The sequence below is a fragment of the Polyodon spathula genome, chromosome 2 (assembly GCF_017654505.1).
Source record: "Polyodon spathula isolate WHYD16114869_AA chromosome 2, ASM1765450v1, whole genome shotgun sequence".
Lineage (NCBI taxonomy): Eukaryota > Metazoa > Chordata > Actinopteri > Acipenseriformes > Polyodontidae > Polyodon > Polyodon spathula.
In genome coordinates, this window is record NC_054535.1 from 13,792,837 (window position 1) to 13,817,782 (window position 24,946).

Below are 24,946 nucleotides of genomic sequence, written 5' to 3' on the forward strand. Positions count from 1 at the left end.
ATGAAGATCCTTGAACATTCTATATTTATTTTGGTGGTTTTAATCTTTACATTTTCTATTGATCCATGAATTATTCAATCTATGATCAATTAACCGCATCTGTTTGCTAGTGATATGAAATTATATTGAAAGACAATTACAACTTTTAGTGACACAATCTGACTTTCTTTCAAGCTGTACTGTGTTTTTGCATTTCCTTTAGCCAAATGCCATGTCTAAACGAAAACGATTAAAAATACATTAGGAGCGTATATATTCCTGTAAATTACCAGCTGCACCACAACCGAGAATACTGTTTAAAAGATCCATTTTTAGTATAGTAAGCTTTCAAGTTTCAGACTAAGAAACTTACTGAGTGCTGTTTTATTTAGGTTCGCTGAAGAGAAATGCAGTTTATTTTTGGGTTTATGTAGTGCTGTTTTGTTCTAGTTAGCTGATGAAGAAGTGCGATATAGCTGTGCATTTCCTGATACTGTTTCAAAGAAATCCAGAAAAAAAAGAAAAATCAGCATACCTGTAACGAAAATGATGTGATAGACTTGTATTACTGCCGTGAAAGGAAAGCACCAATAAGCAAATGTTGCAAGTTGCAGTAATTTTTTCTTCATTCTGAGATATTGTGAAATGTTGGGTATACCTTCCAGTTGTCCTTATGCCAAGGTCTTTATAAGCCCTCCAATATTTTTCAAGATTTGTTTTTCACGCAAGATTCTTTGATACCGCACAATATTAATCGATTTATTATTTTGTAATCAGTCAAAGCCCATAAGTGTGATTAATCTATTCATAATTAATTGATTAAAACTCCTAATTTATATGTTTTCACTAAGTGTAAATTGACTGGATTGGTTGACAAAACATGAGATGTAATATTGAGATAATGCCTTTTTTTCTGACATAAGGAGGATATTTTATGTTCAAGCAGGTGAGTAAGGGGTCGAATGGTATATTCAAATTTGAAGTTCCTGCAAATCTTTTTATAAAATGCCCTGAATGGGTAAGCTAGTGTATATGTTGTGCAAGACAGTTTGTGTATGCACGTGTATGTGTTAAGGCAGTATTTTATCTAAGTAAAGGATTTTGCTATAGTGGTGAGTGGTAGTGAGAATATAACAAAGTTTTGGGCATAGATTTAGAAGTTTCTAGGTTATGTTAAATGTCAGAAGCAATGGGATTTGAAGGAACTTCTTTTTTGACTGCCCGTTCTCACTTGGCACGAGTAACTACAGTAACTCTCCATGAGTTTTAGCTTTTAGTTTTAGTGTTGATCTCTCCAGTTATTAAAGAGAAACAGATTAAGCTTTTTAAATGTAATTATGTACTGTTAAGTAAATCCAGCACTGGTAATGAGTTCCTAAAACTGTTGTATTGTAGGAGTGTTGTGAGATGGATCATGGTTTGTAAAGCTGTTGGCATTGAATTGTGTGTTTTATTATGGTACTGCACATGAAAGAAAGTAAAAAAGCAGTCTACGGTACCATTGGCATCAATGCAATGCTTTCAGGATTGGTAATACTCAAACCAGTGTAACAACTAGCATGAGTCTGTTACAGCTTTGGTAAAAAAATAAATACATAAAATGACATAAATCTCAAAAGTTATTGTGTGTAATGAGTCGATTAAATACAGCACAGATTGTGTATACCATCTTTCCAATGTTTTGTAACGTGAAGAGTTACAGTAACAGCGTGATATGTATATTTATATTTGTTATTAGTTGTGGTGTAACTTTAACAGTGGCATTTCCCTTTGCATTAATGCCAAATATAAATCTGAATTAAAAAATATAATAAATGAACAGTATTTACAGAACTGTTTTCTGAGGTGGTAACCCTTTACAAAAAGTAATGGGCTGCATTCTGACTTGCGTAACAAACTGTAACACCTTTTAAGTTCCTTTGACTTGATTCTAAGCCAGAGGTTGCAGTTAGGAATATAAAACACGGTCTGTGCAGTTGTTTGGTTTATTAAAAATGCATGTGGCGCTTATTTTGTTTCTTTGTTACAGAAGAGACCAATAGAGAGGTCAACGTCACTGAAAACCATAAATATCATGTATCGAATGTCTACTACTACCTGCCTCACCTGACTCAAAGTGAGGACAGCTTGCGTCCAAATGTGGCCATTGGACAAGGGAGAACTAATGGTAAGAGAAAAGAAATGATGACGCCTCATGTCGCATTTCATGAGGTGTGCAATGAACATTACATGAAATTATTCTATGTACTGGATACTGCCTTTTTTATCTTTTACTACTTATGCAGGTCTTCCCAAGCATATATATCATTTTTATATTTCAATGACCAGTTTGTAGCAGCTTTGCAAAGCATTGAATTCAGAGCTCCACACAGCAGCGGTAATGTTTAATTTGTTAAACAAAACTAAACAACTTAATTCTATTTATCTTGATTTTTAAGTGGTTATTCTCATGCAGGATAACCAAAAAACACAATGGTTGTGGGTAACTCAAAAAATAAGTATCATGTGACAATTCAGTGTTTACTGTAAGTCTTTCATCATTCACTGCACAGACAATTCAAACTGGTCTGATGGCAATTCACAGATTGCAAATCCGACTTTAGCCCCGTCCACTTTTCACCCCCTAGATACTGTTGCTACGTCGCACAAGCTATTTATTTCAAGTAATTGTAGCAAACAAAATAATTCCATGAATTCCATTCCATTTCGCACTTACGTTAGCTACGTACAGTAGGTGTCAAATGTGCAGTTCTGAAAGAAAGACGTATATGTTACAGCAAAGTATGTTTTCAATTTGAAAAATACATCTGGTACTACACTAGGTTAAAACCTTCCGTATGCTTGCCTTTCCTTCCAGGAAGTCAGCTACTGCTTTACTCCTTGTTCATTTCTGGGTAAAAGCATGTTACTGGCTGAAAGCATGTCAGTGAATGCTCCACGTGAAATGACCCAAACTCAGCCTTTCTAAATCCGACCTTTACTTCACAACACTTTCCTTCGATTTCTCTTCTCACCTCTGACCTCTCTATTTCAGTCTCCCTTGATGCTATCAATCCTTCTCCTTCTGCAAGAAACCTAGATGTTATTCCGTACCCTTCCATCTCCTATTCTCAACACATGTCTTCATGGTTTTTACTTAGCAACATCCTATAGAACCCACCCCTTTCTACCTACGTATTCCACTCAACTCCTGGTCCAAGATCTTGTATTATTGGATTATTGTAACTCCTCACTGGTCTCCCTGCTTCGGCTATTCACCCTCTTCAACTTATTCAAAATTCTGCTGCTCGTCTGTTATTCTCCCAAACCCGCTACTGTCACGCTGCCATTCTGCTTCACTTCCAATTGAAGAACATTGCCTTGGTCTTGCCTATCGTTCTATTCACCATACTGCCCCTTCCTATCTCCAATCCCTATGTGTCCTTGTATTCCCTCTCCCCCTCTCTGCTCATCCTCTACTGGCTGACTTGTTATGCCTTATCTTCACACTTCTTCCTCTTGTGCTTGATCCTTCTCTTCCCTCGTCTCCCTGTGGTGGAACCAGCTTTGAGGGATTATCCTCGGGACAAAAAATATAAAAAACATGTCTCAGTCTTTTAGTGCTTTCCATCGTCTTCTCAAAAGCCACTTAATCAACCTTTATTTGTAAATTCCTACTTGTATCTCTTTGTATTTTCTTAATTTATAATTATTTTGTATATATTGTATAGATGTTTGTTTTGCATTTTTATTGCCTGTAATTTATATACTTTTATATTTTGTTTAATTTTCTGTAAACCACTTTGGATAAGTACAAGAGTCTAAAAGAAGATACATTTAATTTCCATAGAGTAGTATCAGAGATCGTGTTTTAAAATGAAAATATATGCTTGTTAAAACTTGTGTTTCTTTTAAAAGACCTATATAACAAATGGACGTGCAAGGTGTAGAACGTGTGGAAAAATATTTTGTTCACTACAATTACTTTAATAGACCAAAATAGACTTTGGGTTCCACCTTTGTGATTATTAATACAGTGAATAAGAGCAACTAAACCCCTGCAGTTGTGAACACTTACCCGCATGGTGTCAAGATGTAAACTATGAAAACATGCATGTATCAAGTATGGCATTAGTTGTTGATGGAGTTTGTTTTTGCAGTCTCCCTGGTGCTGGGTATCCCCACTGTGAAGAGGGAGAAGCAGAACTACCTGATGGACACCTTGAACTCTCTTTTGTACGAGCTGTCCCAGGAGGAGAGGAGGGATTGTATAATCATTGTCTTCATTGCCGAGGTCAGTTACCACTGAAACGCTACTCTGCAGATGGCCCTGGACAATGGAAAGCTCTGCACACAGTAATATCTTGATCAGTTATGAGGAGGCCAGGGAGACAGGGCTTTGAACAGATCGCCTTGTATGGTGGGAAAGAAGTCACATCAGATACCTATTAACGTCTGAAAGCCTCAGGAATAGGTTGATAGAGAACTGCCAGGGAAGGGTCACTAAAGCAGACACTTAATGGATCTTGTTTAATTGCTGAATAACCAGACCCTGAGCAAGGGCATTCAATAGGGTGATTTTTTATTTATCAGTGTAGTGCTGGTAGCTAGGAATTAAAAAGGTGTCAGCCCTTAAGCAGTGTTAGTACCAGCATCTAAACACTATTGTATCAATACTGCCTGTTTATCAATTTCTTTAACTTTTACTTGGGTCAATACATGTTTAATTCACTTAATGTTAGCTACACAATTTTATAAAATCAAAAACACTAGAAAAATAAAGGATTAAAAAAAGCTTAGATCATGGTATATAATTAGGGGATCTGTTTTTCGTTTATTTAATTTGTCTGTGCTTATTTTTTAGCTATTTTTGAATTTTATGTAATTTTTTTTTTTTTTTTTTTTTTTATTTGGGGCTTTCGCTTTTTATATACTGTGTGAAATTATTTTTTTTGGTTACTTTCCAAATTATTGGGCATTCTTTTTTTCTGTCACAACATATATAGTAACTCTTTCCTTTGCTGTCTTCCTCAATGAAATTCTTCTGGTCACAGGCACATTCTTCTAGGGTTTTTGTGTGTCTAGCCATTTTTTTACATTTTACATTTTTTTTACACATACAGTATTCAGAACAAATTAATGATAGATTGCTGCACTGGGAAAGGTAGTTTTTTTTTGGTTTTTTTGTAGTAGATTTTTTTTTTTTTTAAATGGGAAAGGGGTGTTCAGTCACACTAAACTTATTGGTATCTATATTATATATAATATATATCGATATATATATATATATATATATATATATATATATATATATATATATATATATATATATATTATATATATATATAGATATATATAGATATATAACATGGAATACATGTATGAAGGCTATATTTGCATCCTGAGCCATTCGAAAAAAGGCATAGTAGCACAGTAGTGACATCAAAATGTCATAAATCCTCTAGAGGAAAATATACTTGAATTTGGACCCATTCGACTCCTTGACCATTTCTTTCAATTCAAACACAAAACACCCAAAACACCCACAGTAGAGAAATGTTCATTAATGATCAAGAATATGTTAACAAATTAAAAAAAAAAAAAAAAAAAAAAGATAAAGCTGGTACATTCGTATCTCAGAGAACCTGGAGAGGAACGGGAAATTAAAGACGTTTCTGTCAATGACTTTCAAAATTTCAATCATTCAACAACATGGATGGACCTAGACCTCTCAGAACTATATTTCCCATCATCCTCCTGCTCACATATATAACTGTGATTGATTTACCAAGGAGCAGGAGGATGATGGGAAATGTAGTTCTGAGAGGTCCTTGCAGTACATGTGAAACCATATTGATGCTGGGAATGCAACTTAAAAGTTTTAAAAAAGTGGTCAAAATGTAAAAAAATAAAAGTTGCAACATTACCTGTGCCTTTTAAACTGTATGCGGTTGACTATTCAAGGTGTCACTGGCCTATCCAGTCTATTACCTCTGAAAACCAAATGGATTACTTTGTGGAAAATATTATGCAAAGTAATTTTTGTTTTAATATTCCATTTGCTTACATTATCTTTCCACCTAATACCTGATGTATGAAATTCCTTTGTTCCTGAACAGTGTGTGTGTGTGTCTATATATATATATATATTCCTTATTTATTCATTATTCTTACTATAGAAAATTCAATAGAACAATAAGTGTTGAAATTATTATGATTTCATATATCACATTAGATGCTACAGTATATGATTATTTAAACAAGACAAACAGTCATGTATTAAAATATGATTGATTTGGGAGCTCATCTTTTGAATGCATCAGTTATATACAGTTTAGTCTTAACCATATTTTTTCTTCTTACAGACAGATATGCAGTATGTTAATAGCTTAGCAGACGATCTGAAAAAGGGGTACGTAATGTTTTCTGATTCTAAAGTGCTACCGTGTTTATATATGGTCTGTATACTGTGGAGAGCGCTTTCATTGTGGCCTTTTTCTTTGACAATATTATTATTTATTTATTTGGCAGATACCTTTGTCCAAGACGACCTACAGGTGTTACAGGGCAGTACAGGGTTACAGTGCGAAATAAATATATAAATACAGTAGTTTACAGTAAGTGCAAATAATAATATTAAAATATAATATGAAATAGGATGCAACAAGTGCTCACAAACACAAATTTGCTTTGGAGGTCAGTAAAAAAGATCTTTCGATTTTTTAACGATACAGTAATTGTATCAATCCCCTGCTTTGTTTTTTTGATCTTTTATTGAACGTGGTTAAATTGGGCAGCTTGATTTACGTGAAGTGACAGCATAGAAAAACTAAAACTGAATTCCCAAATCTTTCTTTTTATTTTAATTTTTTTTGCATCTGCAACTGAATCCATTCTGTCCTGCTAAGAGCTGAATTTACTGTTTTAGACCCAGAATAAAATGTGCTTCAGTTTCCATTTGTACCGTTCGGTTGTTAGCAGCACGTGTAAATGACACATGCGACCCATCAGTTAATAGAGGGTATCTTATAGGATAGATTCTACTATACTGTAGTTTGGATACTAGCTCAGTTTCAACAGTCAAGGTCCAGTGTGCTGAGTGCCTGCTGTGCTTTGTTATAGAAGAAGAAAAGAGAAAAGTGTATTTGGTTTTCATTGACATGCTGTAATGTATACCTACAGAACATCTGAACTAACCAGATTGTTGTGGTACAATAGGCCCAACGATTATTCCCTCTTTATCGGGTATTATTGCTTTTGTTATTGATGTCAAACAAAGGTTCTACTGTATTAAGGAAATTAATTCAAATCTAAATGTTTGTAAAATGCCAATGCCTCTTTGGAGAGTAAAGGGAAGAGTTACACAAAATAAAACCACTCTGAATTTACCAGCTTACAGCATGATAATGCTGGCATTGGCATTTTCATTTAATTAAATGGTAAATGATATTAAAATTAGATAGGACTGAATCATAAAACATGGGTAGATACACTATCACTTTATAGTCATATTTCATTTTCATGAAAACTATGCTGTCTAGGTTATATGAATACCATGGAAATGTAGAGCTTTATGGATTTCTAAAATTCACACATTTTGTGAATTCAGAGTTTTGGTATGTGCAGAGTCCTTAAAGAACATACCATCTATGAGCAGATCTTTTAGTATTACTTTAGAAGGAACACGTTCTTCAAAGATAAGTACAGTGCTTGGCTATGCTGAATATTTCCCCAGGACACAAATGTGTTGTATGGCATATTGCATTCTGTTTTTATTTCCATGTTGAAATATGCTTTAAATTGCAAATAAATTCCCAATAGGCTGGATGCCACTTGGCTATAACTCACTTAGTTTGTGAGTTGATTCATATGTCAGTATCTCTGAATGATATTGGAACACTCCCAGGTATATAGAATGCCTGGGAACAGAGACATTTCTCATTGGCCAGTATGAATAATTAACCCCTAAAACTCCAACACACTTGAAAATAACAAAATCACTCTGGTACAGATTCTGGTACAGATTCCCATATTGTGACTCTTTTTGCACTGAAACGTACCCATTTTCAACCTGTACCAGCTGTGACTATTTGAAGAACATAAACATGTGGAAAAAGAATGAATCGTACATTCCAAAGATGTGTTAAATACATTTAATTTAAATTTCTATAAAAACGAAATTAGTTCACATAAGTGCATCATTCTTTACCACTATTAAGACAATCATATGTATAAGCTATATACTGTTTCATAACCACAGATATTAAAAGCGAAAACACACAAGAAGAAATCAAGTGAAGTTCATTGTAAATTTATTATCATATTTTACACATACAGTATGTAGTTTTTATGTTTTATTTTGTTGCATAGCATCTGAAAAAAACTGTATTGGTTTTGTTCTGAATGACTCACTGGCAATAGCAATAATTCATCTGGTCAAGGTGACACAATGGGAATACATAAAAAAACGTTTTATTTTTTTATTATATCAGTTACAAAGGAACTCCAGTAATGGATACCATTGTTGTTCACACAGCTTCCCCAGTGAGGTGGAGTCTGGTCTCCTGGAGGTGGTCTCCCCTTCTTCTGGCTTCTACCCAAATTTCACAGACTTGAAGGAGACATTTGGGGACACACGAGAAAGAGTAAAGTGAGTATTGACCACAGATTTTTTTTTTTTTACACAGCTTGTTGTATAAAGTTATTTCTTCAATATATATGTTGTTACCAAACATCACTGTTTACATATCTAGTCACATGACAAATGCTCCCCGAAGACTGGCCATAGAACTATAACACTGGGAAATCGTTCACCATAACTTGGTCCCAAAGTATCTGGTAGCTGAGCAGTGTAATACAGACAGAGAAAACTCTCCTTCCACATCAGTAATAGTGATTAAGATCACCAGTGTCCGTGGAGTTATAACAGACTAGCGAGTTATTAAATTATTATGGATGAAAGATGAATGAAAGAGAAAAATAAGTATCAGCTGTGAAACATGATTTTAAAATAGACTTACAAAGTTTTCAAAATCCAAAAACAAAACAGCAAATGGTATGAACTCAACAAATGTATTTATATAATTAGCATACTAAATCTACTATGATTGCAACTGTTACACCAATTACTTTTGGACATAAAAAAACAATGTCCCAGTATATGGAATTATGACATTTGCAAACTTTTAACTTTGATAATGTGAATTATTTATAAAGATTAGCACAGTCTTAAAAAGATGAAAAAAGCATTAAAACAGAAAGCAAAAAACATTTCAACTAAATTAAATAAATACACAAATTACTTTTCTTTAATCTAGCCATACAAGCTTAGGGCCAGACCAAATCAAACCCAGGTCGCTCTTGCGAAAGAGTTTATGCGATATCGATAATTTCCATATCACATTTTCTTTATCCCGAAACCAAAACAATGATCTCGTTTTCACGACGTCTGCAGCATCGTGCTGCGTTGTTCTGTAACTGTTGTGAAAGCGTGCCGCACTGTTTTCATGATTTTTGTAAAAGTCTGTACCATGCTCTGACTTGTGTTAGCACCATGCAATGCCAGCATCCGCATACCCTGGCAGTGCTGCCCACAGCAATGTTGTGCACAAGGCTGTATAGTAGGCTATAACGAAAATTTGAAGTAAATAAAAATGTCAGTTAACAAAGAAACTCTGTGCAAGTATTATAAAATTAAAATGCTGATTTTAAAAAAACAAAACAAAACAACGTAACACTGTTGCCAGGATCAGTACCAGTACATATTATACAATAAGAACATAAGAACATAAGAAAGTTTACAAACGAGAGGAGGCCATTCGGCCCATCTTGCTCGTTTGGTTGTTAGTAGCTTATTGATCCCAAAATCTCATCAAGCAGCTTCTTGAAGGATCCCAGGGTGTCAGCTTCAACAACATTACTGGGGAGTTGATTCCAGACCCTCACAATTCTCTGTGTAAAAAAGTGTCTCCTATTTTCTGTTCTGAATGCCCTTTTTTCTAAACTCCATTTGTGACCCCTGGTCCTTGTTTCTTTTTTCAGGCTGAAAAAGTCCCTTGCGTCGACACTGTCAATACCTTTTAGAATTTTGAATGCTTGAATTAGGTCGCCACGTAGTCTTCTTTGTTCAAGACTGAACAGATTCAATTCTTTTAGCCTGTCTGCATATGACATGCCTTTTAAGCCCGGAATAATTCTGGTCGCTCTTCTTTGCACTCTTTCTAGAGCAGCAATATTTTTTTTATAGCGAGGTGACCAGAACTGCACACAATATTCAAGATGAGGTCTTACAAGTGCATTGTACAGTTTTAACATTACTTCCCTTGATTTAAATTCAACACTTTTCACAATGTATCCGAGTATCTTGTTAGCCTTTTTTATAGCTTCCCCACATTGCCTAGATGAAGACATTTCTGAGTCAACAAAAACTCCTAGGTCTTTTTCATAGATTCCTTCTCCAATTTCAATATCTCCCATATGATATTAATAAGAAGTCTAATGAAATGCTATCCAGTGTTGTGAAAAAAAAAAAAGTTGATAGCAGAGTTGGGTATTTATTATTATTATTATTATTATTATTATTATTATTATTATTATTATTATTATTATTATTATTATTATTATTATTATTACTTCAATCAAAATCCCAAAGCAAATGTAAAAACTTAATCTTGATGCTTCTGAGATGACCTTTATAGGTATTACTTAATTTTGTTATCTACACGGATTTATATGTTTCGAGGGGACCGCTTGGCATGCTGACACGGTATAGTCACAATGTGCTCCTTGTACTGGAATGGTGGGCTTGTTCTTACATGCAGAAATTTGGGCTTTACAATGTTTCTGTGTAGGCCAACATGTTGAAGTACTTTATAAGAGTAACCAAATGTTTAAAACTAAAAGTTAATATCTTTAAAGTGTTTAAAACATTCAAACCTTCTTTGTTAGTATTCTAGTTTGTTTACATTTGCTAGCCTTGAGTATGATTGAAGTTCAATGTAATGGAGCACTGTGCCTTTATGAAATTAAATGGATAATTTGAACAGCGGTAGGTGACATCAGAGACGTGCGAGTCGTGCGCCTGCCTAAGTTAACCGAGATTACTAGATTAACCGAGATTATTGTGTAAGTATATATTACAACACTGTTTTACAGTAGGATTCTAGGAAGAAGCAGCAAGCTGATCTTATGATAGCAAGCTAATTAGGGGCTGTACATTCTAACACAAAATGGAATTACGAGGATACCAAGATAGTGCATAGATAAGCAGTGGGGCAGAATTCAGGTACAATAAGTCAAATCTACATGAAACAAGGGCCCTGCTTATTTATTCTAATAAACTAATACATCTCAGAAATGGAGAGTCCCATTTAGCAGTTTAACCTCCTCATGTGTGTCTGTGACAGGGTGCACCCTGTCCTTGTGTTTTGTGGTGTTTAGAGTGGATGTGAGTCTGCTGTATGGATCTGAGTTAATGAGTTTGTGTGAAGAATGTGTGAAAGGTGCTGCAGCTGATGAGGTGCGACTTGCCCGATTATCTGCAGCACCTGTATAAAAGGGAGTGGTTGGGAGTGTTAGTTGGTGAGTGTTTGTAAGAGTGAGTACCTGTGTGAGAGAGAGATTGTATTTTGTGTTTAGACTGTATTGTTTACAGTGCTTTGTGTTTGTTCTGTTTATTTGGCCATCATGCCTTTTTGTTTGGTAGTTATTATTTAATTAAAAGTATTTTATTTGCTGTTGCAAAAAAAAAAAAAAATCTGGGGGTTGGGCCTCCTGCTCCTCCCCCTTCAGCTCACAGGACTATAGCTTCTCCCCTTCCGGCTCTTGGGACTGCTCTATTTTTTTTTATTTATTTATTTTTTAATTAATTTTTGTATTATTGTAGTGCTTTGTGTGGCCAATGCCAGTGAATCCCACTACTAACACCACTTGTGACAGGACAGCCAAAGTGAGGATACTCAGAGACGGAAAGTGCAGCAAATAAAATACTTTTAATTAAATAATAATTACCAAACAAAAAGGCACGATTGCCAAATAAACAAAACAAACACAAAACACTGTTAACAATAAATTATAAACACAAAATACACTCTCTCTCACACAGGTACTCACTCTTACAAATACTCACCAATCTACACTCCCAACCACTCCCTTTTATGTAAGCAGATGGATTGTGGTTTTCTGCCTTCCTTGCAGACACTTTATCAGAAGTTCAAAAGATCCCGCTTTCTGAAAATGATTGTAGCGTCACATGTAGTTACAAATTCTCATAAAACAGTGGTGTGTTAAAACAAACAGTATGCTACGAAAATATTTTGCCACAAGTTCTGTAAAATCAGATTCAGATCAAGCTGTTTCTATAGATAACAGCAATTAGAATAAATGTTGAAGTTGTGAATTGAATGTTCCAGGCAAGCGCATGAGCAGAAAAGGAGTCAGAGTTTTCGTCGGCTGCCTCCTGCAGCTGTATGGGGGGCTGAGATCGGTGGGAAGAATTGACGTTAAACCAGCCAAGCATTGTCTCCTCTAATGACACTGAAATGCAAATAAATCTTGTATCTCAGTCTACAGTGTTAATTTTGATATCCCAGCTGCCCTAGCGGTCTGATGGTTGCGCAATAGAAACAAGAGAAATATGTTTGTTAGACCTGCTTTGCGCACTTGCGGGGAAATATTTTTGTGTTTGGTCAAAACTATTTCTTGTGAGGATTTGGGCAATATATTTTGGGGAGGCTTGGTCTCCCCAAGCCTCTTATATGCACCACCAGTGCTTGCAGGCTATTCAAAACAACTTGACTCACACAGGAAGGTGCGCAAAAAGCCTGAGGCAAGTCATTTTACAAAACAGAGGAACAGTCTAACATGATTTAAAATAAGATTTAACAGTTAAAAGCTAATTGTATATTTAAAGTGGAGTTATAAATAGCGGTAACAAGACAAGACAGACGTGTGTAATGTTTTTAACTGCCACTTGAGCTTCACATATTGAATGGGCTGACACAAAGATCTGCATCTCTTGGCTCAGGTTTTGTCTAACAAGCTATGGTTTGTAGTTGTTTACAAAGTTATGGTGCATCTAATGAGCCAATTTTGTGTTCATCTAGGTGGAGAACCAAACAGAACTTGGATTACAGCTTCCTGATGCTGTACTCCCAGGACAAAGGAAGGTTTTATGTTCAGGTAAGGATGTGTGCAAGAGCAGGTTAAAAGAATGAGGTAAACTTCCCACTCGGGTGGATCTCTTCATTTTATTCATATATAGGAGGATTGAGTTCTAAATTTAACAACTACATGTTCTTTGCGTGTACAGTGAAACCAGGCTCTGTTAGCTGTAAATGACTTGCCTATATTTCCCCAGGAGGTGAAAAGTCTCAACTGGATCTTTCTCACTGAAAACATTTGCCTATATGAACAGTGGTGACTTGTTCTCCTTTGTACCTTTTAATAATTGTGAACTGATGACAAGAAGAAGAACAGTAGCTTACCTTTGGTAACAGGCTCACTGCATCAGAATTTCACAAGGAGCAGTCTCAGAAATTAGGAACATGGAACATTCTGGAACACAGAAGCTTCACATTACAACACCCACCTTCCCTGATGGAATCTTCAAGAAATGTGAACACCTTGCGGAGCTGTTAGATCATAACTCATGCGTTAAAGCTTTGTGACAAGGTATATTTCTCAGTGTTCATGTCAGGATTCCACATTAGGCTCACCTGGTAAAGATGAGCCAAATGGGGAAGCATGGCCATCAGGAACTGAGAAAGCACTGCTGTATAGTGGTCCCTACTGGCTATGTTCCAAGTGAGATCAAGCGGACACCTGAGGCTGGCCTTTGAGCTCATGGTGGTAAAGAGGCTATTAGCTTTGTAGTGGTGTTGGAGGGTGCCCCCTGACTTCAGTTCTCAAACAGCTGTTGCAGGGAGTTGCGGCGAGGATAAGTTGGCATTATGAAAACGGGTAAAATATTTGGGGACTGAATTAAAAAAGAATAAAAAAATAAAGAGAAACGATTGCAACAACTGTCTTTTGGAAAGCTAAAACTAGTTTAGGGCATGCTAGCTTTTTAAAGATTATCTACATTTTTGGTGGATACATTTTTTTGTAACCTTGCCACTCAGTTGCCTTCCTCTTAACTGTATGTGAGACAGAGTCTCTTTTGTTTTCTTTTCATGAATGTCTTTGTTAGATAGTTTACAGATTGAAAATGCTCCATGGACAATGATCACTGTATGCTTGTCAGTGGATGGACACTATGCAGTCCACTGAGACACAGAAAAGAGGTTTCCAACAGGTTTCCAAGAGGGAGACATAATGCAGGCTGTGATGGAACTTTAAAAAGAAGGCAATCCAATCCACCCACAATAGAACGGGGGGGAGGGGAAGGGGGGCTTAATGCTCACGTCCATTACGGAGCCTCTTCAGTTCAGTGCTAATTAAGTGATTGAAAGCCTCCTCAGAGAGAGGCTTGGTTACCACATCCACTGGGAAGGGCTTTCTGTGGGAAACACAGGGGAGCGGGACAGAGACACACAACATATGACAGCAGCTTTTAGCATCCTCATTCAGAATTCATGCCAAAGACTTAATTGAACAGAGAAGAGGTTTCTCTCTCTATTATAACCGTTTGAAATCCAGTTGGCTAACCAATTTGTTCCCATTGTGGAATCATTTAACACCCATGTGATTATTATCGGTGCAGAAGCTTATTTTCTTCTGTTATAAAACCATCTAGATTTCTATGCGATATACTGTACTGTACAGATCTGTTTAATCAATTTCGAAGCTGCACATACCATTTGATATCATTTGTTCTAGATTAACCTAGATTGTTCCATGTATAAATTAAGCAATAAAGCAATAACTTTGTGTGTAGGCATCTTAATGTGGAAAAGATGTCATCTGATTCAGTTTGGGCGAGAGTACTGCAGAGCAAGGATGCTCAAACTGCAAAATTTAATAAGAGAACAGCTAAATATAACATATTAACTTATATAAATTACAAAAACAGATGCCATTGGTTCTATGCAAATTTATTGATTAATAGAAAGTACTATAATTCATTTATCTTAAAACCAGTGGCTGAATACAGTAGGCAAAGTAAGTACCCTAATCTCCTGAATCTTTGGCTAGTTTCTGTAGGTTACAATGAAACAGGGTTTCTGGTGAGATTTCTTTAATAACCCCAAATTAGCTGTGATATTTGCGGTTTGTATTTATGATGATCTGTATTTACTGTATGTAATCAGACTAACGGGCGTTTCTGTTACCCTCATAATAACAGCTGCTATTATGGTTGGTTGGTGAAGATACAGGGATTGGAAAAAAAAAATGCCAAACTAAATGGGATGCACGGTCAATATGAGGACAATAGTTCACCATGACAAGTCTGTTTAAAGATTAGCTTAACACAGAAGCTTCAGATTTTTGATTTAAACAAAAAAAAAAGTGGGGGATCCCGAGTGGCGCATCCAGTAAAAGTACTTGTGTAGAGTGCAGGAAGCGCCCCGTAGTCTGGACGGCGCCGGTTCGAGTCCAGGCTATTCCTTTGCCTGTAAGTTGTCCTCTGACGCTGTAGCTCTGGGTGGCTGAATGGTGAGTCTGCAGTGTGGAAAAAAGCGAACAGCTAACATCACATGCTTCGGAGGACAGCACATGTTCGTCTTCGCCCCTCCCGAGTCAGCACAGGGGTGGTAGCGGTGGCTGAGCCTAAGAATAATTGGACACTCCTAAATAAAAGACTAAGTAAAAAATAACATTTAAAAAAGTGTACAATGCACAGTCATGTTAGCAACAGATGAACAAAAGTGATGCATAATGCATATGTTTCTAATGCATTGTCTTATTCACAATTCATCGTTAAAGGGGAAGAGTTCTGGTCACCTCGCTACAAAAAGGATATTGCTACTGTAGAAAGAGTGCAAAGAAGAGCAACCAGAATTATTTAGGGTTTAAAAAGCATGTTATATGCAGACAGGCTAAAATAATTGAATGTATTCAGTCTTGAACAAAGAAGACTATGCAGCGATCTGATTCAAGCATTCAAAATCCTAAAAGGTATTGACAATGTCGACCAAAGGGACTTTTTCAACGTGAAAAAAGAAACAAGGACCAGGGGTCACAAATGGAGATTAGATAAAGGGGCATTGAGAACAGAAAATAAGAGACTTTTTTACGCAGAGAATCGTGGGAATCTGGAACCAACTCCCCAGTAATGTTGTTGAAGCTGACACCCTGGGATCCTTCAAGAAGCTGCTTGATGAGATTCTGGGATCAATAAGCTACTAACAACCAAACTAGCAAGATGGGCCAAATGGCATCCTCTCGTTTGTAAACTTTTGTTCTTTTAATGTTTTAAAAACTGCAATATTTGAGACATATAAAGTTCTTTGTCTGTGAAACAGGAGATTTTCCTGTTGCAGAGTGTGGCAGAGTGAAAGCCCTGCAGGTACTGTGTGTGTGTGTGTGTGTGTGTGTGTGTGTGTGTGTGTCTGTGAGTCTGGAGTATTTGGTTTGCAGGGAGGAACACATGGGAAATTGGCTGCAGCCGTAATTTCAGGGTTAGAAACTCTGTCAAGGCGAATTAAAACTGATGAGGACTAGTTGATGTCTATGTCTCAGTAGTCCTGTGGATGAGTGCTTAAAACAAGTGTAAGATACATTCTCATATTCAAAGGTTTACATTTAAAAAATGTAGGAAAAGTCAATTTTATAATGGGGCATAGCAGAGGTGAACAAACATTCATAATGCTTACAAAACAGTCACTCAGAACGGAAACCTCCCTTCATCTCCCCTTGCCATGCCAAATTTTGCAATATTTTGAGATATATGAACACGTCAGTGTTTATTTGAATTTTGTCTGTGTATTTATTTATTCGTCGCTGTATTAACTGTGAACTTTTGGCATAAACAAAATGTACTTTTTAAACACCAAAACTGTATAAAAATGGCCATTTCTTCACATTACGTTTCATTTTTCAATTATGTATTTCTATTTTGAAAAAGTCCATTTGCTTGAACACAACACACTTATTTGGTAGGTCGATCTTTAATCAGTGTAAAATATTAAGGTATTTAAAAATATATAGATTTAAGGGATGATTGCTAAACTGTATCTTACTAACATATTCGTATTGCAAGATTTAGTGAGAATTATTAGAACAACAATTTCTTATGGTCCGTTTCAAAAAAATGTAATGTAAGGAAATGGTTACTAACTTGAGCTATTTTGTGTTTTGATTTTTTTTATACTGTTTTGATGTCTAAAAAGTAGATTTTTAGTTTATAATACTGAAAGTTTACATTTAAATCATGGCGATGAATAAATTAATAGTGTATCGCATAGCGTAGAAATCTTGATAGTGTAAAGCCCCCCCCCCCCCCCCCCCCCCCCCCCCCCCCCCCCCCCCCCCCCCCCCCAAACCCCTGTGCAGTGACACGACAGCGCAGATGTTACACTACCACCCCCTGCTTCCTGCTTGGTTCCACCTGGTGGATCAGACGTCACTTCATCGGCTCTAGGGCTCTCACCTAGTCTAGTCACCCGGCCTGCACTCCAGTTGCCCCTGCCACCAAGCTGGGTCCCCTGTTGCCAGTTCTCAGTCCCTTCGCGGAGGCGCCATGAGGTGGACTGACCGGCCCTCCAACCCACCCACAAGAATCCATACGGAGAAAGATGGACATGAGGGGAGGGGGTTGGCAGGGTGAAAGCCCTGCCGATGCACAGGTGTGGGTGTGTGTGGAGAATATTTGGTTGGCAGGGAGGGGGGTAAATTTCTCCCTGTGGTAATGTGTCTGGAGCCGTACATTGATTAATTAGGCTCCAAAGAGGGTGTTAATGGTGTTGGGTTTGAAAAAGGTGAAATCGAGTAGATGAGAGTTTAGTGTTGGTGAAGGTATGTTTTGCTGTGCTGTGCTGTTTGTTTGTGAATTTTGTGTAGACCTTTTATTTTGGCCCTTGTGCCTATTTGATTGCTTTGTTTTGACTAGTCTGTTGTAGTTAAACGTGCGCATTAGCGCTGAAACTTGCAGCTTCTGTCTCTGGGTTGCCAGTGCCACTGCCAGTGTCTGTCTCAGCCTTGCCAGTGCCGCTATCCTGTTCACAGAAACCGAGGTTACATATCAGGACAACAATATGACCGCACCTGCTCCAGTCAGACATGGTTTCACTTCAGATCATGCCTTGAAAGTAATGTATTGTGAACACATGATGTAATCCCAGAGGGAGAATGCAAAAATCAGGCTACAGCAGCGGTCACTAGATAAAAGCCAGTAGCTTTCCATGCAGACTAAGAATGAGGAATACCAAGATTGGTTTCATGTCACTTTTAGCTTTCATGCGGTCTCCTTAATATGTAAAAAAAATACAATGAAAACCCCAATGGCTGTAATGGCAATTTCTCAAAGTGTCCTTATATTATAAAAAGCCAGCGCCATCTAGCGATCAGCCACTTTGGAAACAGGTCTCCTTTAGTTTTGCTGGCAGGACACTGCTGAGCACTAGATTGTGCTAGCGCACACTAATATAGAGGCGCTTTAGGTGATCTAGTTTACACTGCAGATGTCTCGAACACACAAGCAGATTCGGAACTCAAAAGTCAAAGCATGTTAACATAGACTTGCAACACGCAATTGCATTTAAGTACTTGCAATGAAAAAACTATTGCAAGCATCACAAACAAGGCATTTTAACTACCTACCCTAACAAAGTCTCTCACTGTTTTTTAGCTTGAAGATGATATTATAGCAAGGACTGGCTATTTTCAAACTATGAAGAATGTTGCACTACAGAAAACATCAGTGGAGTGGATGGTTATGGAGTTTTCACAACTTGGCTTTATTGGTATGAATTACTTTGACATCAAAACATTATTTTTCTTTCTTTTAAACTTTTAACAACTTCACTTTTGTTATTTCATCCTTGTATTCAGTATTTACAATGTTTAGGCAACATGTCTTTCTGTAGAGGGCAACTTTACCCTGCGTCATTCACAGTGCAGAAAAGTCTTGCAAAATTTGTCATAGAAACTGCAAAACCAGTTGTATAATGCCTCTCATTTCTGACAAGGTACACAGTTTCATTTCTCAACCCAGACAAGTGCCAAATCGGTGTGACAGGTTACAGTTTCATATGTCAACCCAGACGAGTCCCACCTGGTCCAGGTGGAAGTGTCATTACATAGCATGTTATGCAACGTCAGTGTGTTTTTGGATTTCACTGTAACAGTGCCAGTCGCTAGCGAGTCGAGCTGTGAGAAAAGAAAATATCTTTATCTGGGGATGCGGAGGAAATGAAAGCACTTTTGAATATTTGGTCAGAAAGTTCTAGTCAGGAGCAGTTTTTGGTTGCAGTGTGAAATCTTTAATTTTTTTGGACAAAATTTAGAAAACACTGCAGACAATGGGAATGTAAAGGACGGCAATCCCGTGTCGTGACAAAAAGAGCGAAGGACACCAACAAAAGTGGCAACAGTAGAAAAATTGTAATATGTTATTAATATATGTATATACAATAAATATGTTTTGAAGTATTAATCTTCAGTATTCATTCTGGTAGTGACAGATTTCTTTATTTATAGACTTGAAAATAACATGAATTTTTAATAACATGAACTTTTTTTTTCCTCAAATACAACAATGTAATATAAAAACACTAGCATTAAAACCAAATAATGACACAACATTAAGTACATCCACTATAATACTAAACTAATGCCCTGCTGCAAAGTGTAATGCCAAAACATTTCTGCTGTCCATGTCAGAGGTATCTGGGTATTCTGGCATTACACACACTGGTTGCTGCAGCTGCTCCTAGTGGGTGAAGCCTGACCAGTCCTAAATGTACCTTTGCCCTTCCTGCTCACAAATGTTTGTTTTTGCAGATTCAGTTTTCTACATATACAGTGGCTTGCGAAAGTATTCACCCCCCTTGGCATTGTTCCCATTTTGTTGCCTTATAACCTGGAATTAAAATGGATTTTTATTTGGATTTCATGTAATGGACATACACAAAATAGTCCAAATTGGTGAAGTGAAATGAAAAAAATAACTTGTTTCAAAAAATTCTGAAAAATAAATAACGGAAAAGTGGTGCGTGCAAATGTATTCACCCCCTTTGCTATTAAGCCTCTAAATAAGATCTGGTGTAACCAATTACCTTCAGAAGTCACATAATTAGCTAAATAAAGCCCACTTGTGTGCAGTCTAAGTGTCACATGATCTGTCACATGATCTCAGTATATATATACACCTGTTCTGAAAGGCCCCAGAGTCTGCAACACCACTAAACAAGGGGCACCACCAAGCAAGCGGCACCATGAAGACCAAGGAGCTCTCCAAACAGGTCAGGGACAAAGTTGTGGAGAAGTACAGATCAGGGTTGGGTTTTAAAAAAATATCCGAAACTTTGAACATCCCACGGAGCACCATTAAAGCCTTTATTAAAAAATGGAAAGAATATGGCACCACAACAAACCTGGCGAGAGGGCCGTCCACCAAAACTCACGGACCAGGCAAGGAGGGCATTAATCAAAGAGGCAACAAAGAAACCAAAGATAACCCTAAAGGAGCTGCAAAGCTCCACAGCGGAGATTGAAGTATCTGTCCATAGGACCACTTTAAGCCGTACACTCCACAGAGCTGGGCTTTACAGAAGAGTGGCCAGAAAAAAGCCATTACTTAAAGAAAAAAATAAGCAAACACGTTTGGTGTTCGCCAAAAGGCATGTGGGAGACTCCCCAAACATATGGAAGAAGGTACTCTGGTCAGATGAGACTAAAATTGAGCTTTTTGGCCATCAAGGAAAACGCTATGTCTGGCGCAAACCCAACACCTCTCATCACCCCGAAAACACCATCCCCACAGTGAAGCATGATGGTGGCAGCATCATGCTGTGGGGATGTTTTTCATTGGCAGGGACTGGGAAACTGGTCAGAATTGAAGGAATGATGGATGGCGCTAAATACAGGGAAATTCTTGAGGGAAACCTGTTTCAGTCTTCCAGAGATTTGAGACTGGGATGGAGGCTCACCTTCCAGCAGGACAATGACCCTAAGCATACTGCTAAAGCAACACTCGAGTGGTTTAAGGGGAAATATTTAAATGTCTTGAAATAAACATTATTCTTCTTAGGAGTTCTTACAACATGATGTAAGCGTAAAAAAAACAAACAAACCTACATTTATCCAATACCTTCTGCCAATATCTACATTTTCTGCCAATAACTTGATTTCATCACTTCTATTAGCATTACGGTATCATATAGAATAATTACAATACTCTGTGCCACTATAAAATTATACTGCGTTTTTTTCTAACATGGCAATATTTGCTTTTAACTAGCAAACCCAATGTAAAAAGCAACCAATATGAGCAAAATAACTTTTCTGTGTACAGCTTTGTTTTTATTTTTAACGACCACCGACACAAGAAAATTATTAAAAAAATTATATTGCTTTTCGCTTCTTGCTATTTTCACTAAAATCAATATTTGTAAGGCTGTCAATTATAGTGCGGACAACGAAAATGAAAACAGCCACAAGACTTCTTTCAACCTCCATGTTTACAAACGATCTGTTCTTTCTGAAAAGACACTCCCAGCATCCTGTGCATCACAGAATGCCGTTTGACCTCTGGTGTTGCGCAAATACTTCCTAGGTTAGCTGTACCTGAGAAAATGCAGAGGAAACCCAAGCAGCCATTTTTAGGTACACCTCAGCTGGACGTGGCTAGTGGAAACATGGTATTAGTTAGGCAGTATATTCTTATACAGCATCATCCACTGGACGGTTACATTTTGGGGAACCCCGTTGAACACTATATACTTATAACTTTATAATACTCCCTCCAGTTTTCCATTGGTGTTTCTCTCATGTGCAGAACAGATGTAGCCTTACTGCTAAACAGATTGTCACAGACTACAGGACTGACATAATGATGGTTGGCTATCTGTTGGTGCCCTTATGTGCAAGTCACATATGTTTGAGACCCCAGTTAGTATAGCGTCACTCAATGGCGTGATCACCATTAACCATGCAATATGGGCCTCAGTAGTGGGTAATCGTATTCCCTGTGGTTTGTTTGCCAATATTACATTTCAGCACTTAAGCTGGCAGGATAAGCCTGTGTAGGTGAGGATATACCCCTTAGTGCAACCATGCTAAGAGATGGCCAGAGGCTTTCATACAGTAAACATCATCATAATCATGTTTGTTGCTGATTCACGCTTTTCTTATGCACCTGAAAACTCCTACAGTTTCTATTTCTGTATACCTCCCAACACACCCCCAGTTTTGAATGTTGAAGAATATGATCGATAGTGACAGTCGTAGCCCAAAAGTGTTTTATTTTATGCCGTATAAAATCAGACCTCTCTTTAAAAAATCTAACTTCAAATTGATTTTAAAGGCTGCAGTTTGTCGCACCAGTTTTCTTAATAATACATTTTGCTTTGCTTCTAGGCAAGATGTTCAAGACTTATGACCTTCCTCTGATTGTGGAGTTTATTTTGATGTTCTACAAAGACAAGCCTATAGACTGGTTGCTGGACCATATCCTGTGGGTGAAGGCCTGTCATCCAGAAAAAGATGCAGTAAGTGTCCCTGTAATAGTGGCGTGAGTATCCCTGACAGATACAGGAGAAACACTGGAGGTTGTGGTCGACACGCCACATGGACATGCGGGTATCATTTACATATATTTACAATAAAGCAGCACATGCAAAACAAAACACAGTAAAACACAACAAATAAAGCATCATATTCTGTTAATTATAAATGTGTCAGTATTCCAGCAAATCATATTCTGTGTACACCTGTCAGCTAAAAATAAGGTAATAAACATCTTATAGTTTTCATTCCAAAGTTTTATTGGCAGTTAGTAGTTCCTAATCTCATTTTGCATGATTGTATTTTCACAGATCATTGGACACAAAAATAGAAATCTAACTTATGTCAAGAAACAGATGCTACAGACTGTACTGTGTGCATCATTAAAACTAATCATTCTGAGGAATGTGCTGAACTGAAACAAGAAAGCTAGTTTAATATAATTATTTTTCATCACATGTACCATTACTGGTTTGTAAGGGACAATGTTGCATTTATTATTAAATGGCTCTATATTGCATTTGTTATTGGATGGCACTTACATTTATGTGTAATTTAGAGGACAATATTAAAATCTTTGGGGAAATAGATTAAAATTGCTTCATTATACAAAGTAATTCATTTTTCCAGTGTTTTTCGTCTGTTTCATAAAAAATCAGTTGGTATGGAAATCTGCAATTTTCGATGAGAAAGCATGCAAATTAATGCAAATTGATTGTGATTGTGTGCAAAACATCTGCCAAAATGTATTATTTTCCAGAAACACTGCGACAGGCAGAAAAGCAGCTTGAGAATTCGTTACAAGCCATCTCAGTTTCAACATGTGGGCACGCACTCCTCGCTGCCTGGAAAAATTCAGAACCTGAAAGTGAGTGAAGCCTAATAATTAGAATTACATATTTCTTCCCGATTCACTGTTTTTTTTTATAGATTCGTTTTACTTTCCACAACACCATAAGTGGGTTATCTGTGTTACAGGTGATATAGCCCCTCCAGAGGTGTAGTAGATACAACAGTTTGAACAGTCTTGTATAATGTAAAGTTGTTCATGTGGCTTAGGTTTAGTCACTCAATAAACCTGCTGTGACCAGTGACTAGCCTAAGCCCCTGTATAAAACTATATTGGCACGACATATATAAATTGCACTCAAAACAGATCAAGTGTATGTGGGGGTGGTGGGTGGGCAACAAAGAGTAATAATATTAATAATAACCTTAAGCTTAATTGTGGTACAGAAGGCAAAACACAATTGTACATCTGAAGGCCTTGGTTTGAATATAGCTCAGGTCACAATTACCAGGTCCTGCCAGGGGAGATGAAGTTGTTGTAAGTCAAAAGTGGGTGGGGTGGGTGTGGGGGAGGGGTGTGTGTGTGTGTCTGGGTAGAGGTTGGAGGGGTGGGGGGGGTGTCTGGTGTAGGGGCCATGGACTCAGGCAAAAGTGAAATTACAGCCATTATTAACGTTGGGTAGATAAATTACGTTTACAATTAGGCATGCTTAAAATTCAAAGGTAGAGCACAGCACACAATCACACTAAGAATCAGTAAGTGCAGTTAGCAGATTTATTCACTGGTGAAATACAATTCAGAGTTGCTGCAGTATGTCCACTGTTTTGTCATTTCAAAGCAAACTTTAAAGCTACAGTCAGTGCAAAAGCACACCATGAAAAAAACACATTTTTAGGTGAAAAACACTAGAATAGAAGTCGCTACATTTAAGAAATATGTAAACATGTGACATTTTTGGGTCACTAAAATAAATGGCTTTACCTAATCTCAAGAAATTGGAGTGTCCCGTGTGAAAACACAACACGAAATAATAAATTAACTTAGCATCCAAAGTAGCACTATAGCATTGAAATGTTCAATACAACAAATGCCCGAGTTACAAAAAATACGGATTGTAGCATATCAAAAGGAAAGCGTAATCAATCAGACTGCAGAGCCTTTATCATCTGATCCAAAACTGTCGAACTCTTAGTCATCTGAACCGTCATCATTGATGATGCAAGCAATTGTCTGAATTATTGATGCACACAGCAGCTACTTCTAGACAGTTGTTTCTAGTCGCGTGAGCTGTGATATATCCCCTCGGCATTATTTGTGCATGTTTACTGAAAATCGGAAATTAATGGTGAAAATGTAACTTTTAGGTAAAAGTTTTGGGGGGGGGATTGTTCAAACCGGGGCATTGACTCGGCAGAATCTGGTGGTATTATTATTATTATTATTATTATTATTATTTTATTATTATTATTATTATTATACTTTATTTTAATGCGTGCATAAATATTGCTCAGAGCAGGTAGATACTTTGACACATGAAACATCAGTTCTATGCAGGCCATTAAGCGACTAACTTACAGGACAAATGGCAGTTAA

At 37.1% G+C, this 24,946-nt stretch overlaps 1 protein-coding gene across 1 annotated transcript in view; it reads left to right on the forward strand.

The window, feature by feature from the left end:
* The window catches only part of LOC121330486 (alpha-1,3-mannosyl-glycoprotein 4-beta-N-acetylglucosaminyltransferase B-like), a 59,284-nt gene that overhangs the window by 23,098 nt on the left and 11,240 nt on the right, over positions 1-24,946 (forward strand). Inside the window, exons 3-10 of the mRNA XM_041277038.1 lie at positions 2,009-2,146; positions 4,119-4,252; positions 6,324-6,370; positions 8,495-8,608; positions 13,062-13,137; positions 18,686-18,800; positions 22,417-22,547; positions 23,324-23,431. Of these exons, the coding sequence (XP_041132972.1) occupies positions 2,009-2,146; positions 4,119-4,252; positions 6,324-6,370; positions 8,495-8,608; positions 13,062-13,137; positions 18,686-18,800; positions 22,417-22,547; positions 23,324-23,431 (863 nt within the window). The remainder of the gene's footprint in view (positions 1-2,008; positions 2,147-4,118; positions 4,253-6,323; positions 6,371-8,494; positions 8,609-13,061; positions 13,138-18,685; positions 18,801-22,416; positions 22,548-23,323; positions 23,432-24,946) is intronic.